General features: G+C 43.5%; 1 protein-coding gene and 1 non-coding gene across 7 annotated transcripts in view; one reads left to right on the forward strand and one right to left on the reverse strand.

Moving 5' to 3' along the window:
* The window catches only part of TTC39C (tetratricopeptide repeat domain 39C), a 119409-nt gene that overhangs the window by 97158 nt on the left and 4397 nt on the right, over positions 1–17854 (forward strand). For all 6 annotated transcript variants that reach the window (XM_002828115.6, XM_054537720.2, XM_054537724.2 and 3 more), the window contains 4 exons: positions 3580–3673; positions 7119–7226; positions 12800–12909; positions 14396–14519. In XM_002828115.6, the coding sequence (XP_002828161.3) occupies positions 3580–3673; positions 7119–7226; positions 12800–12909; positions 14396–14519 (436 nt within the window). The remainder of the gene's footprint in view (positions 1–3579; positions 3674–7118; positions 7227–12799; positions 12910–14395; positions 14520–17854) is intronic.
* Positions 13138–13253, reverse strand: LOC112130029 (U5 spliceosomal RNA). The gene has a single exon (XR_002912341.1). It is a non-coding gene; the product is annotated as a U5 spliceosomal RNA (small nuclear RNA).

Genomic DNA, 17854 nt, shown 5'->3' on the forward strand with positions numbered 1-17854 from the left:
GGATCATGAGGTCAGGAGTTCAAGACCAGCCTGGCCAGTATGGCGAAACCCCATCTGTACTAAAAATATAAAAATTAGCCAGGCGCAGCGGCACATGCCTGTAGTCCCAGCTACTCAGGAGGCTGAGGCAGGAGAATCTCTTGAACCCAGGAGGCAGAGGTTACAGTGAGCCGAGATCACGCCACTGACTCCAGCCTGGGTGACAGAGCGAGACTCTGTCTTAAAAAAAAACAAAAAACAAAAAACTCTCACAGATCATTTTTTGTTTTAAATATTTTTGGTGAGACTGGGCATGGTGGCTTATGCTTATAATCCCAGGACTTTGGGAAGCCGAGGTGGGAGGATCACCTGAGCCCAGGAGTTTGGGACCAGCATGGGCAATGTAGTGAGACCCCTGTCTACAAAATATTAATTAAAAAAAAAATTTAGCCAGACACAGCAGCGCATGCCCATAATCCCAGCTACTTAGGAGGTTGAGATGGGAGTATCGCTTGAGCCTGGGAGATTGAGGCAGCAGTGAACTATGAATGCACCACTGCACTCCAGCCTGGGAGACAGAGCAAGACCCTGTCTTTAAAAAATATATATATATTTTTTTGGTGAAAAATATGGGAAAATCTGTTTCAACTGTGTTAATGGCTGTTCATCATAGTTCCTCACTCAATGATCAGGATAGAACTAGAATGAATTCTGTAGTTCTGCTTGCTCTGAGCATAATGCGATTGAGCTCCACAACCTGGTCTCAGTGCTTTCAAGCCCTCTGGAGGCTGTGGGGAGAACCCTTCCTTGCCTCTTCCAGCCTCTGGTGGCTGCTGGCCTTCCTTGACTTGTGGCAGCATCACTCCAGGCTCTGCCTCCACGGTTGACAGTGTCCTCTTCTCTCCTATGTGTGTCACTTTGAAGGATACATGTGATTGTATTTAGGGCCAACCTGGCTAATCCAGGATAATCCCTCTCATCTCAGGATCCTTGACTTAATCACATCTGCATACACACTCCCCAAAGAAAGCACACTTTTTAGAGGCAGTTGGGGCAGAATTTTGACTACTAGTCAATTGTTACCTTGTTGACCTTGACCAAGCTCCTTAACTTCTTTGAACTTTACTTTCTTCATCCGCAAATGGAATTAATACATACCTACCTCAGAGAGTTTGAAAGGGTTAAGAGAAATGATTTGATTGAAATACTACCTGGATTTCTTTTTCCTTTACTTAGATTCAAAGCTTTGTTTGGACTCATCTTTTTATCTCCAGAGCCTGTCTCTGGCACATAGCGGTTGCCCAGTAAATGTTTCCTGATTAATTTTCTGTCCTCTGAAGGACAGCGTGCTGTTGCACTGTCATGTACTGTGGGGGACAGCGGGGGCGACAGCTCGGTGGTGATGGCCCATCTGGAAACATTCTGTATGTGAACTATGTCATTAATTTAGCAAAGTGAGAGAGATGTGTGCAAAGCTGAACCCCTAATGCTGTGGTTTCTGTATAAATATGCTAAATGGAGTGCATATCTGATTCAGGAAAAGAACTGTTGATCTCAAAAGGGAAAAATTAAGACATAGGGTGTGACATGAGTGTCTGGATACCTACACACGCACTCATGCACACATTCCTGCGTCGTAAAGGATTGATTTTTTTTTTTTAACCTTGGTGTTTTGTATTTGAGCTGTGTGCTAACAGTCAGTGTCAATGTCTGCCTTCCGAGCTGCCTTCCGATTCCCATTGCTGTGAGGTTTCCTCCAACTGGACGTTAAGTTACTGAGAACAGGAATCAGGGATGCGGTGGTGCGTGTCTTCTGTAGCTACCTGGTCAGCATTCATAAACGGTGATAATGGATTGAATGCTGCAGTTTCAACCTTCCTGACAACAGAGGAGAGTGTTACTTTGGGGCATGAACAGTTATTGATCCAGCTGGGCCTTGGTTAATGAGTCATTTGGCTTACAGTGTTCCCGAGTCACAGGCTGTCCTGAAGATCACCTGCTGACTCATTGGTGCCCTTGTTTCCCCGAGGCCTCCTGCAGTGACGTGCCGAGGAAAGGAGCCCAGGTCTGCGGGTGGGGGACCCGTCCTCTGAGAAGCCTGCAGCTTCTCCTCCAGGACCCTTCCACCCCACCTGGCTGGCTGTGGAGAGAACGGGCAGTTGAGAGCATTGGAGGGGGAGGGAGCATAGAGAAAGCAGCAGGAGACACACCTGGAAGCCCAGGGGAGGGAAGTCCACTTCCCTGCAAGTGTAGGGCAGTGAGAGGAGCCCTGGCACCAGCAGAGCAAGAAAGAAATGCATGCACCGTTCAGAATAAGCTGTCAGGTTGTCTGAGTGTTTAAGATTTATTTATTAATGATACATGACATTTAGCATTTCTCAATGCCTAAGATTAAACTAATGCTTTGAATCCTGATAATGCTTTTGAGCTGTTCCTCTTGGGTACTTGTGGCATCGTGTTGGCAGACCCTGAGTGAGATCTTTAGTGGAGGGAAAATGAAATGTATTTAACTGGGAGTAAGCAGAGCAGACATTTGAGAGTTTGCTGGGTCCCGGACAGTGTTATGTGAATGAAAATGTAGGAAATGTAATCTGGATCCTCAGGGAATTTCTGAAGTGTTGGGAGAGGAGATTTGATGAGCAGAAGCAATTGGAGAACAGCATTCTAGGGTATAGAAGCAAACTATCAACTGTATGGTGAAGAGCTCACTGAGGACCGGGCTAATGGAGTGGCTTTGTGCATTCACTCAGTAGCGACTGAGAGACTTGTGGGCCAGGGCTGGGTGCACACAGGGAGATGAAATATAGTCCCTTCCCTTTCCACACCTATGTGGTAACAAGGAGCTAGATTAGCAAACAATTAAAATCCAACACGTCCTACTGTACAAGTATGAGAGAATGCTGAAGGAGAAGGTGGGTGTGAGCTGAGCCCTTACCACCTGAGCAAAGGAGAGAATGCTGGAGGAGAAGGTGGGTGCGAGCTGAGCCCTTACCACCTGAGTGAAGGAGAGAAAGCTGGAGGAGAAGGCGGGTGCGAGCTGAACCCTTACCACCTGAGCAAGGAGAGAATGCTGGAGAAGGCAGGTGCGAGCTGAGCCCTTACCACCTGAGCAAAGTAGAGAATGCTGGAGGAGAAGGTGGGTGCGAGCTGAGCCCTTACCACCTGAGCAAAGTAGAGAATGCTGGAGGAGAAGGTGGGTGCGAGCTGAGCCCTTACCACCTGAGCAAGGAGAGAATGCTGGAGGAGAAGGCGGGTGCAAGCTGAGCCCTTATCACCTGAGCAAAGGAGAGAAAGCTGGAGGAGAAAGCGGGTGGGAGCTGAACCCTTACCACCTGAGCAAGGAGAGAAAGCTGGAGGAGAAAGCGGGTGTGAGCTGAGCCCTTAGCACCTGAGCAAGGAGAGGCTCTCTGTGCTTAGGTTAATTTCCCAGCTGTTTGGGGGCAAATTGGAGTATTTTCCTAGCAATCTTTAAACCACTGTCTTCTATACTGCTTAACCTATTTAAAATAACTATGAAGGAAAAAGATGCTTTTGAATTATGATGATTGTAATGTTGTCGACAGATCTTAGCTGGTAATTCTGTTTTCCTTTTCTCCTTAGTGTCAAATCAACAGTGCCTTGACGTCTTTCCACACTGCTTTGGAACTTGCAGTAGACCAGAGAGAAATTCAACATGTCTGTCTGTATGAAATTGGTAAATATGAAATGTCTGTCCAGCCTCTTGTTAGGAAGTAGTATTAATGCAGTATTTTAGCTTTCATGCCATTCGGTGTGTGTCTGTAAAACGCTTGGTGCCTTCTGTAGTAAGAAGGACTTCAGTTATTCCCGTAGCACATGCAATGATACTTCTCTCTGATTCTCATTACGTTATTATAACATTTTTTCTTTACAGCATTTTGATTTTTTTAGGATAATAGGTGATGTTAAATGAATTGATTAAATGACCAGAAATACCTTACTGGACTGCATTAGAATTCAAAGGTCTTTGTTCCTCCTTCCCACCAATGTTTACTTGAGAAGAAAAATAAGAGACAGGAGATAGTTGGACTCAAGTCCCAGTATTTTTCACCAACTAGCTCTGAGACCTTGGACAAGTTGCCCAAACCTTCCTAGCCACATAGTTGCCATTGGAGTTAAGGTGCCTCCCCTCGTAGCAGCTGTGAGGTTTAGATGACATGACATGTGAAACCTCATGCAGGGGGCCTGGCACAGAAGGCCCTCCATACATGTTAGTTGCCACCTTCTGCTTCTCCCTTACTGGAGAGACAGTCACAAACAAACCTGGAAGGATTTATCTGCCTAAGATTTTCCCCATTCTCCTCCGAAATTGTTGCTATGGGTCTTTGCCGAATGCACTAAGACTCTGATCCTATTACATTAGTAAATGCAAAATCTTTCTGTGTAACAGTTTCTCCATTGTGCTGGGAAGAGTAAACACAACTTTGAACTTGAAACAAAAAAAAAATTTTAAATAAGGGACTCAGACTTTTCAGAGTTTCAGCTCAGCTAATGCTACAAGATCACATCATGTAGCACATAAAAAGGAATGACAGAGGCAAAGAGAAAGGAGAAATGATGAGATAGTGATGAGACTCCAAAGGGAAATTGAGACTTAAAAAGCTTTCTGCAGAGGGACAGGGAAGTGGAGACAGAATGCTCAGGGAAGCAGTTGACACCTGTCAGTTTGCGGGGGTCGGGCCCTGTGCTGCCGGCCACTTGCTTTGCCTGCTGTGGACACAATTGTCTCCCTGAATCCTTTTAAGGAAAACTGAAAACCAAAAGATTGCGAACTACCCAATAAACAATATTATGTTTTAAATGCCTGTTGTGGTTTAAAAAGAGGAAATGATGTGTAATGCAGTGGAAAATGTGTTTTTGTGTCTTCTACACTCTGCTGGAGGTCTGCTTAGTAGCCATAATATAGAATGAAATGTGTTTCAAAGAACTTGAATGAAAAACTCTAGCTTTGATGGCCTTTTGTTGGTGCATCATTTCAAGTCCTATGACAGGATAGGATGTTAGAGCAGAAGGAAGCTTAGAAATCACCCAACCCAGGCCTTAGGAAGGTTAACTCAGGAGTTGGTAGTAACTTGGGCTTCCGATTCAGGCTCAGAAGCTTGAGTTAGTACTTTTTCCTGAGTTATTCTTGACTTATTTCTGAGTTATTCCTGACTTATTCCTGAGTCAGTGCTTCCTTCCATCTCTATTTTGTATTTAATTCAAATCTTTCTCCGCTATCTATGCTAGGATAAAAATAATCAGCCCAGGCCGGGCACGCTGGCTCATGCCTGTAATCCTAGCCCTTTGGGAGGCTGAGGGGGCAGATCGCCTAAAGCCAGGACTTCGAGACCAGCCAGGTCAGCATGGTGAAACCCCGTCTTTACCAAAAATACAAAAATTAGCCAGGCGTGGTAGTGGGTGCGTATAATCTCAGCTACTCAGCAGGCTGAGGCGGGAGAGTGGCTTGAACCTGGGAGGCAGAGATTGCAGTGACCTGAGATCCCACCACTGCACTCCAGCCGGGGTGACAGAGCGAGGCTCTGTTTCAGAAAAAAGCCCAAATTTTTACTCTAAACTATGTCAACATCACATCCCATAGAATTTGACGGTGAATTTTCTGAAGCGTATATCTCACCCACTCTTCCTCCCACAGTTTAAATGGCAAGTCTCAGTTTATACAATTACTTAGTGATGTACCTGGTAACAGAATTTTTTTTTTTATGGAGGCAGTATCATGTAAAGGGAAGTGTGTTGGATTTTGATCCACAGTTATTCCTTCTTAGCTGTATGGCTTCAGCAGGTACATACCTCTTGATACCTTAGTTTTTTGTTTTTTGTTGTTGTTGTTGTTGTTTTAAGACAGGGTCTCACTCTGTCATCCAGGCTGGAGTGCAGTGGCGCAGTCTCAGCTCACTGCAGCCCAGACCTCCCCGGCTCGGGTGATCCTCCCACCCCAGTCTCCCAAGTAGCTGGAATTACAGGCGTGCACCACCACGCCTGGCTAAATTTTTATAGAGATGGTGTTTCACCATGTTGCCTAAGCTGGTCTGGATCTCTTGGACTCAAGCGATCCTCCCACCTCAGCCTCCCAGAGTGCTAGGATTACAGGCATAGGATTAGTCCTTGCTAATACAAGGACACTATTAGCCACCTTTGCAAGGTTGTCATAAGGATTAGAGAGCGTTACATGAAGTGCTTACCACAGCATTGGCACACATTAGGGGCTCAGGTGATGGGGGATACTGTGATGAAAAGTGGGAATAAAATCCTTTACATTTTAGTTGCTGCAGTTCCTTACTAGAATGCCCATCTAACTGTTTTGATCCAGGAAGATGGGGTTCTTTCACTACCAATGTGCTGAGGGAAGGTAGGGAAATGCCTAATTTCTCATTGGCTTGCTGTCTAGATCTCATAAAGTTTTGAGAATGAGTAGGCCAAGCACGGTGGCTCACACCTGTAATCTCAGCACTTTGGGAGGCTGAGGTGGGCAGATCACTTGAGTTCAGGAGTTCAAGACCAGCCTAGCCAACATGGCGAAACCCCATCTCTACTAAAAATACAAAAATCAGCCGGGCATGGTGGTGGGTGCCTGTAATCCCAGCTACTTGGGAGGCTGAGGCAGGAGAATTGCTTGAACCCAGGGGGCAGAGGTTGCAGTGAGCCGAGATCGCGCCATTGCACTCCAACCTGGGCGGCAGAGCAAGGCTCCATCTCAAAAAAAAAAAAAAAAAAAAAAAAAAAGAATGAGTGGTAGTCACTGAGTACGTAATCGAGTGGTGTTGCTTCCACTGTTTCTTATTGCACCTGTGTGTATTCTTGGAGAAGTACTGCTGTGCTTGGGTTAACCTCATGACTGTTAGGACGTGAATTGGAATGTCTTTCTAGAAATCTTTATGCCATTCTCTTCTGTGCTGTTTTATTGGTTGTCTGACTCAAACCTAAGTGCCTTGTCTAATTCAAACTTTACATTGAAAGTATTTAAGGGAAAAAATAATTTCTTAGGTTTTCAGGTTAAAGTTTTTTATGCATTTCATAGAACATGCACAGAGAATGATCGCCATATCAGAGACTCGTGGCTTAAATATGGGTCATAGAGCTCAGTACTTTAGGGTCATGTGCTAAAAATATTTCTTTCATAGGTTGGTGCAGCATGATAGAGCTCAATTTCAAGGATGCATTTGATTCCTTTGAGAGGCTAAAAAATGAGTCCAGGTGGTCCCAGTGCTATTATGCCTACTTGACTGCAGGTAAGTCGCCCATGGTCCCTCAGTGTGCCTCTCTGTGTCGTGAATTAGCTCGCCTGAGGTGGGCAGATGGGAGAACGATGGCAGGAGGAAGCAAAAATTGGACCCCTCCACAGCCTTCCCCAGCATGTTAATGTTTTGTGCTGCCAAGTAAATAGTGCTAGAATACTGTGTTCACTGACCCAGGTGAACACCCAGAAATTCAGTAGTGCCCAGGGTGCCCCTTCACCACACGCTTCCCTTCTGGGCCTGGCTTGGTCCTGTTTTCTGTCTTGGAAATGCATATTGTGAGGTCTTCCCAGTTATTGTACATTTTGCCCTAAATTGCCTCAACCTGTCTCTATCCCTTTACTTTAATATGCTATGTTTTTTATTGGGATTCTGAAGAATTTTTAAGAATTGAACAGTCTTTCTTCAGTGTGTTAATTTTTTTTTTGAGTCTGGGTCTTGCTCTTTTTCCCAGGTTGAAGTACAGTGGCCTGATCACAGCTCACTATAGCCTCAACCTCCCAGGCTCAAGCGATCCTCCTGCCTCAGCCTCCAGAGTAGCTGGGATTACAGGCATGCCCCACCACGCCCAGCCAATTTTTTAAAAAAAATTTGTAGCAACAAGGTCTTGCTATGGTGCCCAGGCTAATCTCTAACTCCTGTCCTCAAGTGATCCTCCTGCCTCAGCCTCCCAAAGCACTGAGATTATAGGCATGAGCCACAGAGCCTGATCTATGCTATTATTTTTGTTTGGTTAGTGCCCTGGTTACAAAGTTGCATAGGTCTGAGTCATCTGCTCCAACCTTGTTTTACCTCCTAACCCTATTATATTTACAGTGTAATATTTTAGATGCGGGGTGTTTACATTGCATATAGTTATTAATGTTTTGAATAAGTGGTTTTTTGCCCTTGTATGAGGAGATAGAGATGTGCTGCCACCTGGTGGCCAACGTAGTTGTCTGCATCCTTCAATACCTAAAGGGCCATGTGATTCAGAGTTGTAGAGGTGTGGAGTTGAAGAAAGCCAAGCGGTTGTACATTTTCTGCCTCTAAGCAACTTCATGTAAGCCTTTTCTGGTTTATGTAATGAACTCTCCTCTTGCAGCCACATGAGTGGTTCTTTTACTTAAAATTCAAGACTAATCCAAACATTATTTTCAATACCTTCTTAACGTTCAGATTTAATGACTATCTTCCACTTCCGTTCTGGTGTCTTAACTGATCTATTTAAAATAAGATAGAATTGATTAACATTGACCAATAAGGATATTCTGGATATCTTAAATTCCCTATAAAATTGCATTGGTCCATTAGCAGTCGGTGCAAAGCCCCCTTTTGTCCATATTCCGCATTGCAGTCCCTGTTGACAGGCGTGTTCTCATGGCTCTGTCCCTGATGTTTGAATAAGCTTATTTTTCATATATTGGATAATATGCTATGTCTTACACTTAAAGGGTTGTCGTATAGAATTTGAAGCCATCTCAGATGAAAGTAGCAGCTATTTGTTGAGTGACTCAGTGTGTTTAATACGTTGAAGAGTGGATGAACCCAGATTGAATAGCCCAGAAAAGAGAGGCCTGCACACAACTCAGCGGCCATTAGGTGTAATTGGGCTGCACAGTGGATGGTGGACAGCTATTTATTTTTTCATCTCTGTTGAGTTTCAAATACATAAATGTACAGTGTGGCTGTATAGAGGAACATTAATTCCCCCCCCCCAATATTTGGCAGTCCCAGAACCATACCAATCATAGCAGAGGATAAGCATGAAAGATTCTGATCTGTGTTTCTGCATTGGGATTTTGTAGAGAGGGTAGGATGTGGGTGAATAGCTCCACTACAAAGAGTACATGAGGCAAGGCCAAGGCAGGTGGATCACGAGGTCAAGAGATCAAGACCATCCTGGTCAACATGGTGAAACCCCATCTCTACTAAAAATACAAAAATAAACTGGGTGTGGTGGCGCACACCTGTAGTCCCAGCTGCTTGGGAGGCTGAGACAGGTGAATCACTTGAACCCAGGAGGCAGAGGTTGCAGTGAGCTGAGATCGCTCCACTGCACTCCAGCCTGGCAACAGAGTGAGACTCTGTCTCAAAAACAAAAGAGTACATGAGGCAGAGAAGGAGCACCGTTACACCATCCTGCAGGAGCTGCCATTTGGGCTGGCCATGAGCTAGAGGGGATGGGCATTCAGGGGCCCCAAACACTGCCACCAGGGCTTAGCTCCCCGGTATGTTAATGTTTTGTGTGACTATGTCAATAGTTTTGTACTTTTAAAAATTGTGATAAAACATGTAGCATCATTTACCATTTGAACTTTTTTAGGTGTATGTGTCAGTAACTCCAGATAACGCTCAGATTGTTTCGCAAACATCACCAGCATCCATCTCTGGAACTTCTTCATCATCCCAAACTCTACCCATTAAACAGGAACTCCCCATTCACTTTTCCCCCAAGACCCTGGTTACCACGCTTCTACTTCCCGTCTCTGTGAATTTAAGTGTTCTGCCTACCTCGTGTATAAGTGAAATATATTTGTCCTTTTGTGTCTGGCTTATTTCATTTAGCATAATGTCGTCAAGGTTCATCCGTGTTGTAACATGTGTCAGGATCTCCTTTCTTTTTTCAGGCTGAATAATATTCCATTGTATGTATATGGCACATTGTTCGTCTGTTCATTCATTGATGGACATTTGGGTTGTTTCCATGTTTTAGCTATTGTGTGGAGTGCTTACCTGGAACATTGGTATACAGATATCTGTTACAGTCCTTGCTTTCAGTACCTTTGGGTAGATACCTAGAAGTAGATTTGCGTGATCGTATACCTCTACTATTGCTGCAACTTTTCTGTAAGTTTGAAATTATATCAAAATTATAAGTTACCAAAAAATATTAGAATATCACATATGGGATTGTGTATACTTAGTCTTATTGGAAGAATCAGTCATCCTAAGCTCTGTTTAGGCCTCATATTTTAGGATAAACCAGAGACTCCCATTACTTTAAACATCTGCATCTTTTAAAGCAACTATCTGGCTGGGGGCGGTGGCTCACCCCTGTAATCCCAGCACTTTGGGAGGCCGAGGCACGCGGATCACCTGAGGTCAGGAGTTTTAGACCAGCCCGACCAACAACCAACATGGAGAAACTCCATCTCTACTAAAAATGAAAAATTAGCCGGGTGTGGTGGTGCATGCCTGTAATCCCAGCTACTCGGGAGACTGAGGCAGAAGAATTGCTTGAACCCAGGAGGCAGAAGTTGCAGTAAGCCAAGATCATGCCATTGCACTCTGGCCTGGGCAACAAGAGCAAAACTCTGTCTAAAAAAAAAAAAAAAAAAAAAAAAAATCTATCTATGATTTTACTGCAAGAGAAATAGGTGGTGTTTGTTCTTCAGGGTCTGAGGTATGGATGTTATAGACCTTTGGGGTGGTTCAGATACTGTTGCTGTTTATGACTGGCTTTAATTATGCGACTCTGTAAGAATGTTCTTGATGATCTGAGGAAGACCTCAAGCTAGGGGCAGCAGAAATATATTCTTTTTCATTGATTTACTATGTGATCTTAGGCAGTGCTCAGCTTTTCCAGGCCTTTGCATCCTCTGATCTAAAAATAATGGGGTTGGTTGCACAATACAGCCACTGAGCTTCATTCTGGTTTGGAAATGTTACAGCTGCAATTGATAAGGTCATTTTGGATTGGTGCACGCTCCTCCATCTGAACCAGGGATGCCCCAGTGACTGGGAAAGGAGTTGTCCCTTCCTTTGAATATTCAGCCTCATCACTCTTAATCCCAGTAGGAGGAACCTGCCGTCTTTCCCATTGTCTTTGCGTCCTCAGCTCTCTCCGAGCCTCAATTCTTGGACCCTTGGGCTCTGCCGATGGTAGCCTGTCCTGGTACGTGCACGCCTGGGATAGGCGACTGCTTGACCATGCCCAGATGCGAGTACGGGACCAACCTACTTTTAGGGGTGCTGAAGTAAAGAAAGGGGAACTAGCCAGGCACAGTGGCTCACACCTGTAATCCCAGCACTTTGGGAGGCCGAGGCAGGCATATCACGAGGTCAAGAGGCCAATATGGTGAAAACTCATCTCTATTAAAAATACAAAAATTAGCTGGGCATGGTGGCTTGTGCCTATAGTCCCAGCTACTCAGGAGGCTTAGGTAGGAGAATTGCTTGAACCTGGGAGGCGGAGGTTGCAGTGAGCTGAGATCATGCCACTGCACTCCTGCCTGGTGACAGAGCAAGACTCCATCTCAAAAAAAAAAAAAAAAAAAAAAAAAAAAAAAGAGAGAAGAGGGAACTAGCAAATCAACTTTAGTGCATTCCAACTGGGGAGTGAAAAACCACATGTGATCTAACAAAAATGAATAGAAATGGATTCCGCAACATCAGAGTTGGGAGGAAAGGACGGAGTTGTAGTAAAGTTTCAAGCAGGTAGTGGGGCTGCAGCCAGTGCAAAGTTTGCATAAGGGACAGAGAAGACACAGCAAAGGGGAGGATCATTAAATCTTTGGGGCCTGAGGTGAGAAGAAGGTGTGCACATGATCAAAATCTCACTCATTCCTCAAGACTCCACTCGACTTCTCCTAGCTCCTTACAGCGTCTGGTCACTCCAGAGAGAAATGATCCTTTCTCTTTCTGAGCTTTCTAAAAACCACTTTGGTTCTCCTACCCTGATTACTGCTGTCACTGCATACATTGCAGCTTGTGGGACCCTATGTGCGTGTGTGAGCATGTGTGATCTCTTCAGTTGAAATTTCAGTTTCTTTAGGGTTCAAGCACATGTGTTTCTTCTTCACATTCTTGCTGGTGGCTTATAGGTAGTAGGCAGCCAAGGAACTTGGACAGGACAGATTGATGACTTCCTAGGACAGAGAAATCCTCCTTCCACCACGAAGCTTTCATGATCCTCTGGGCTCTTCATTGTTCTTTCCTAGGTTCCTGTTTATTCCACTTTCTGAGTATGTGAGCCCTAACTAGGTTGTACACTGTGACAGTAGCTAAGGATTTTGTTATGTGAAAAACTGTCTCCCCAAAAAGAGGACAAGGACCATGGCTTTCCCCAGGTCTCCCAAAAGCTCTGGGAACACAGGAACCTGGAAAATAGTTGAAGGACTGCAGGATGGTGCAGTCCTTTGTGGAATAGTTTTTTTTTTTTTTTTTTTTTTTTCTGAGAGAGAGTCTCATTCTGTCGCCCAGGCTGGAGTGCAGTGGTGCGATCTTGGCTCATTGCAACCTCTACCTCCTAAGTTCAAGCGATTCTCCTGCCTTAGCCTCCCAAGTAGCTGGGATTACAGGCACGTGCCACCACGCCTGGCTAATTTTTGTGTTTTTAGCAGAGATGGGGTTTCGCCACGTTGGCCAGGCTGGTCTCGAATTCCTGACCTCAGGTGATCCACTCGCCTCAGCCTTCCAAAGTGCTGGGATTACTGGCATGAGCCACCACGTCCAGCCCATTGTGGAATAGTCTTTAAACATATTTGCTCCTGCTTTTTTTTTTTTTCAAGTATCATCACTTCAGGTATCCCTTATGGCATTTTCCCTGACTTGTACTTAAGAAATATAATTATGATTTCTTACAGTTTGTCAGGGAGCCACTGGTGATGTGGATGGGGCACAGATTGTCTTTAAAGAAGTTCAGAAACTCTTCAAAAGGAAAAACAATCAGATTGAACAGTTCTCGGTGAAAAAGGTATGTTGGAGCCTATTGATCTGGTGTATTACTTACGATGGGCATTTGTAACCAACACTGCCTTGGCAAGCTTTAGGAAATTATATTCAAGCCTGCCCATTTACTTGCCACGTAAAGTGCAGTTCACCGCCATGCAGAGGATTCTCTCCATGATTGTGTACATCTGCTCTGAATAGAAGATTCTTGCCTTGCTGCAAATAATGAAAGCAGATTTTTAAAAAATCGGTTAGCCCTGCAGATACAGGGCCTCAAAAAATTGGGTTAAGACTCAGAATGGTTCCCCTTCATGGAAATCTTTAGCAAAAGGTGAAAGATGTGTATGATCTGAAGGGTAACTGGAGTATAGTTTTTTTTAATTTTAATGAATGGAGACATTATACGTTCTGCAGAGCTAACGAACACACCTCTAGAGAGAAAGGATCTATCTAAAGAATTGGGTGGTTTTGGAAGAATACAAATTGGCAGGGCCTAGTGAGAAATGCAGGCTGTCTGGGGTTGAGAATAGAGAACACATCACATTTTGATGTAATAAAAAGCAAATGTGTGTGTCACGGTGTCACAGTTGCCAGCAGAAAGGCCCAAGATTGTAGAGACAGTATTCCTCATGTATTCTGTACTTCTGTGAATACAATGTTGCCGTATTACCTTGAGTTACATAGTGTCTTATATCCTGAATTATCAGTTATTTTAGTTTTATATGTTTTTATTGAATGAACATTTAATGAAGCTTTTGAGTATAAATTAGATTATAATGTACAGCAGAGAGCACTGGCACTCAGTAGAAAATTTTAAAATCAAGAGAACTGTGACTAAAAGTCATCTAGTCGTAGTTCCTTAGGTGTGTGTAAGCCTGTTGAATTATTAGCTGTCACCAAGCTTTATAAATTCCGTCGATCTAAATGCACGTAAATCTAGTTTCATCCCCAAGTTTTCAGAATATACACTGCATCTTTTTTTGTTTTTGTTTTTGAGATGGAGTTTTGCTCTCGTTGCCCAGGCTGGAGTGCAATGGCGCAATCTTGGCTCACCGCAACCTCCGCCTCCCGGGTTCAAGCAGTTCTTTTGCCTCAGCCTCCCGAGTAGCTGGGATTACAGGCATGCGCCACCACACCCGGCTAATTTTGTATTTTTAGTAGAGACGGGGTTTCTCCATGCTGGTCAGGCTGGTCTCAAACTCCTGACCTCAGGTGATCTGCCTGCCTTGGCCTCCCAAAGTGCTGGGATTACAGGCGTGAGCCACCATGCCTGGCCCTACCCTGCATTTTGATAGTAGGTTCAGTTGAATAATGAATGAAAGGCATAATTTCCAGTCTGTCAAAAATTGAAAGCAACATTTTTTATAGAGAGAAGAATTATTATTCTTAGCTTTGAAGGAGAGGGTCATTCACATTGATGATGAACTGTGTGCTTTTGAAGTGTCTGAGGTATATTTTTTATTTGAATTTGTTTTTGAAAAATGTAGCCTGTTTATTCTAACTCCTTGTAGGCAGAGCGATTTCGGAAGCAAACCCCAACCAAAGCACTCTGTGTGCTGGCGTCCATCGAAGTGTTGTACTTGTGGAAAGCTCTTCCAAACTGTTCCTTCCCCAACCTGCAGAGGATGAGTCAAGGTAAAAATTTAAAAAAACCCAAAACTGTCTACTGGACACACTGGCTTCTTCTGTCAGTGCTGCATTCTTCAGTTTCCCGTCTATTTCATGTTTATCTCATCAGAGTCAAGGAGAGTACACATCTCTCCTTCTTAGATAGAGGGTGTCGTGATGAAGAAAATCCTGTCACTTCAGTGATGGGAGGAGGAGGCAGCACTGCTGTGGACAGATATGCTTGCTTTAAATATGTGCTGCTTTTGTTATAAATGTTATTAATTCTGTAGCTGTGGGAGTTGCTGGAAGCATACATTTTTCCCCCCGAGAGTACTTTGTTTCATTTAGGTGTGATTCACATAAATAAAAAGATACTAAAGTGTGGCATGGTGGGGTGGTTCACCCCTGTAATCCCAGCACTTTGAAAGGCCGAGGCAGGCAGATGGCTTGAGCCAAGAGTTTGAGACCAGCCTGGGCAACATGGTGAAACCCTGTCTCTACTAAAAATACAGAAATTATCTGGGCGGGGTGGTGTGCACCTATAGTCCCAGCTACTTGGGAGATTGAGGTGGGAAGATCACTTGAGCCCAGGGTATCGAGGCTGCAGTGAGCTTTGATCATGCCCCACCACTACAGCCTAAATGACAAGAGGGAGATCCTGCCTACAAAAGAAAAAGGGGAAAAAAAAGAAATATGTTCTTCTTCATATATGTGCTGCATTTTCCCAAGAAACTTAGTATTGACAGTGTAGACATAATATTTCAGAAATAGTTTGTAAGCCACTGTAGAAAATTTTCCAGATTTTTCTCCAGTTACTCTTGTTTTTGACCAAATATAGCACGATCCATTGAGCCACATATTTTTATCATCAGATTTCCTGCAAATCCCTTTTGCCTATTTCTTAAAAAAAAAAAAAAAAAAAAAAAAAAAGGCCTTCCTCAAATGTGAAAACAAAACATTGCCAATTGCCAATGTTGCTGTTCTGGAGATCAAAGGAACAAAACTCCGTAAGAAGTTTTGTACAGTGGCCCTGTAATTCGAGTAGATGTGTAACCCTCCCAAGGAGGAACTAGCAAGGAAACAGAATATTCTTGGATGTGTTAAATTCTGCTATGTTCTTTTTAATTTTTTTTTTTTTTTTTTTTTAGTTTTTAGAGACAGGTCTCATTCTGTTGCCCAGGCTGGGTGCACTGGTGTGTTCATAACTCACTGCAGCCTCAAACTCCTGGGTTCAAGTGGTCCTTTCACCTCAGTCTCCTGAGTAGCTGGGATTACAGGCATGTGCTACTGCACCTGGCTACTGTATTTATTTTTAAAGGAGTTTCATAATTCAAAACCCCTCCCTTCCTATTGAAGCAAGTATAGAACATCTATAAATGTCTAACTCAAAGGAACAATGAAGAATATTAAGTATTTTTTTAATACACAAGTACAGGATCACATATTTAGAGATAAAATACAAATGCAAATATAAGGTAGGCAGTAATTAACATTCACAAGAACAATTACCAGTTAAGTGAGATTTGACAAAATATTCTCTGAACCCCTTTCCAGGTATCAAAATGAAAAAACTAACAACAAAGATATGTGCCTGGAAGGGAAGACAGACAGTATCTGAAGTGAGCATGAGATAATTCTCTAATATCTTTGCTAAATTTAACCCAGTTCTTAGGTCTATTCATTAGATTATATCATTCCTCAATGGTAAGCAGTAATGGTACAAACTGATCCAACCACATACAGTACAATGAAGATCTTTGTAGAGAAAGTTCTGTTCCAGAAAAAAGCAGTAGTGGCAATGTAGGTCATAAGCATTTATTAAACTCTGCATCATGCCCTCCCAGTTTTGTGCATTTAGCTTATCAGAGTCCCCATCCATAGCTCCCTGTACCAGCAGAACTAGTGAGAATCCTATATCCTTGTCTTGTTTCATCCATAACCTTTCCCCACCCACCTGCCCTTCTCCACTGCATTCTTCCTTTGTGTTGTTTTTTGTTGTTGTTTGTGTTTTGTGTTTTTGAGACAGGGTCATGCTCTGTCGCCCAGGCTGGAGTGTAGTGCACAATCATGGCTCACTGCAACCTCTGCCTCCCTGGCTCAAACGATCCTCCAACCTCAGCCTCCTGAGTAGCTGGGACTACAGGGGGCATGTCACTACACCCAGCTATTAAAAAAAAATTGTAGAGATGGGGTCTTGCCATGTTGCCTAGGTTGGTCTTCAACTCCTGGGCTCAAGTGATCCTCCCGCTTTGGTCTTCCAAAGTTGGGGGATTAGGAGCATGAGCCACCATGCCCAGCTACATTGTAAACATGTTTGTTTTCTAGGCGCTGCAGGCAGAGTGATCCTATTAAAACCTAATCATGTTGTGTCACTCTGCTTCCCAGAATCCTCTGTGGTCTCTCATCTCATTCAGAATAAAAGCCCAAGTCCATTCAGCAGCAGGCAGTGCTCCCAGTCTGTAACCCTCGAGGCCATTGTCCCTCCCTGCTCTTCTCCCTTGCTCAGCACGATCCTCCTCCCTGCTCTCTGACACACCTGGCCCCTGTGCCTTTGCACTTGCTCTTCTCTCCGAGAAGGAATTTTTTGTTTGTTTTGTCGTTGTATTCTAAGCACCTAGAATTGCCTGGCAAATAGTAGGTGCTCAATAAATATGGAATGAATGAATTAATGTAATGAATGAATGAATGAACAAGTGAATGAACTGCATTAAGGTTTCCTTAATGTTGCTGCCTTAAAAGTCTCTGAGTTCTTTTTTGTATGAGTGTATTCCTGGCCTGGCTTTCTGGGGCAACTCCTGCTTCTACAAGATCAGCTTCTATTCTTCACATTTACCTCTTCCTCTCGCCTTCAAGTTACTTGTTCTGTAATTTCAGTTCTCTCTTTCTATCTATATATAATATTATATAAAATACAAATATGTATATATAAAATAGTAAGATATATATCTTATTGAATCTCAGTATCTTTATTAGTCTTTGGAAATAATGGTGTTACTTCCTTTCTTCCTCATCAGCTCCATCATGTTTCCATTCTGCATCTTTCTCATTTTCTTGGAAAACTCCCATAACATTCTCTAACCTGTGTGTCCATCCCCCACAGCTTGCTGTTGAAGTGGAGGGGTCAGTTCTGATCCTCTCCCACTGACCAGTACAGTACCTCATACAAACATAGAAAGGTGCCTATGGCATGGCAATTTAATGTGAAGTCATTTTTGAGAAATTAACATAACTTCTTTTATTTAGAGCAGTTCTAGGTTCATATCAGGAGGCAGAAACATGAACTGAAACATTTACCTCACTCTTCTTGATATTGAAGGAATTAAGTGAATGCATTTCCTTACTGCTCTGTTCACTCCCCTTCT

The sequence above is a fragment of the Pongo abelii genome, chromosome 17, assembly GCF_028885655.2.
Source record: "Pongo abelii isolate AG06213 chromosome 17, NHGRI_mPonAbe1-v2.0_pri, whole genome shotgun sequence".
Taxonomy (NCBI): domain Eukaryota; kingdom Metazoa; phylum Chordata; class Mammalia; order Primates; family Hominidae; genus Pongo; species Pongo abelii.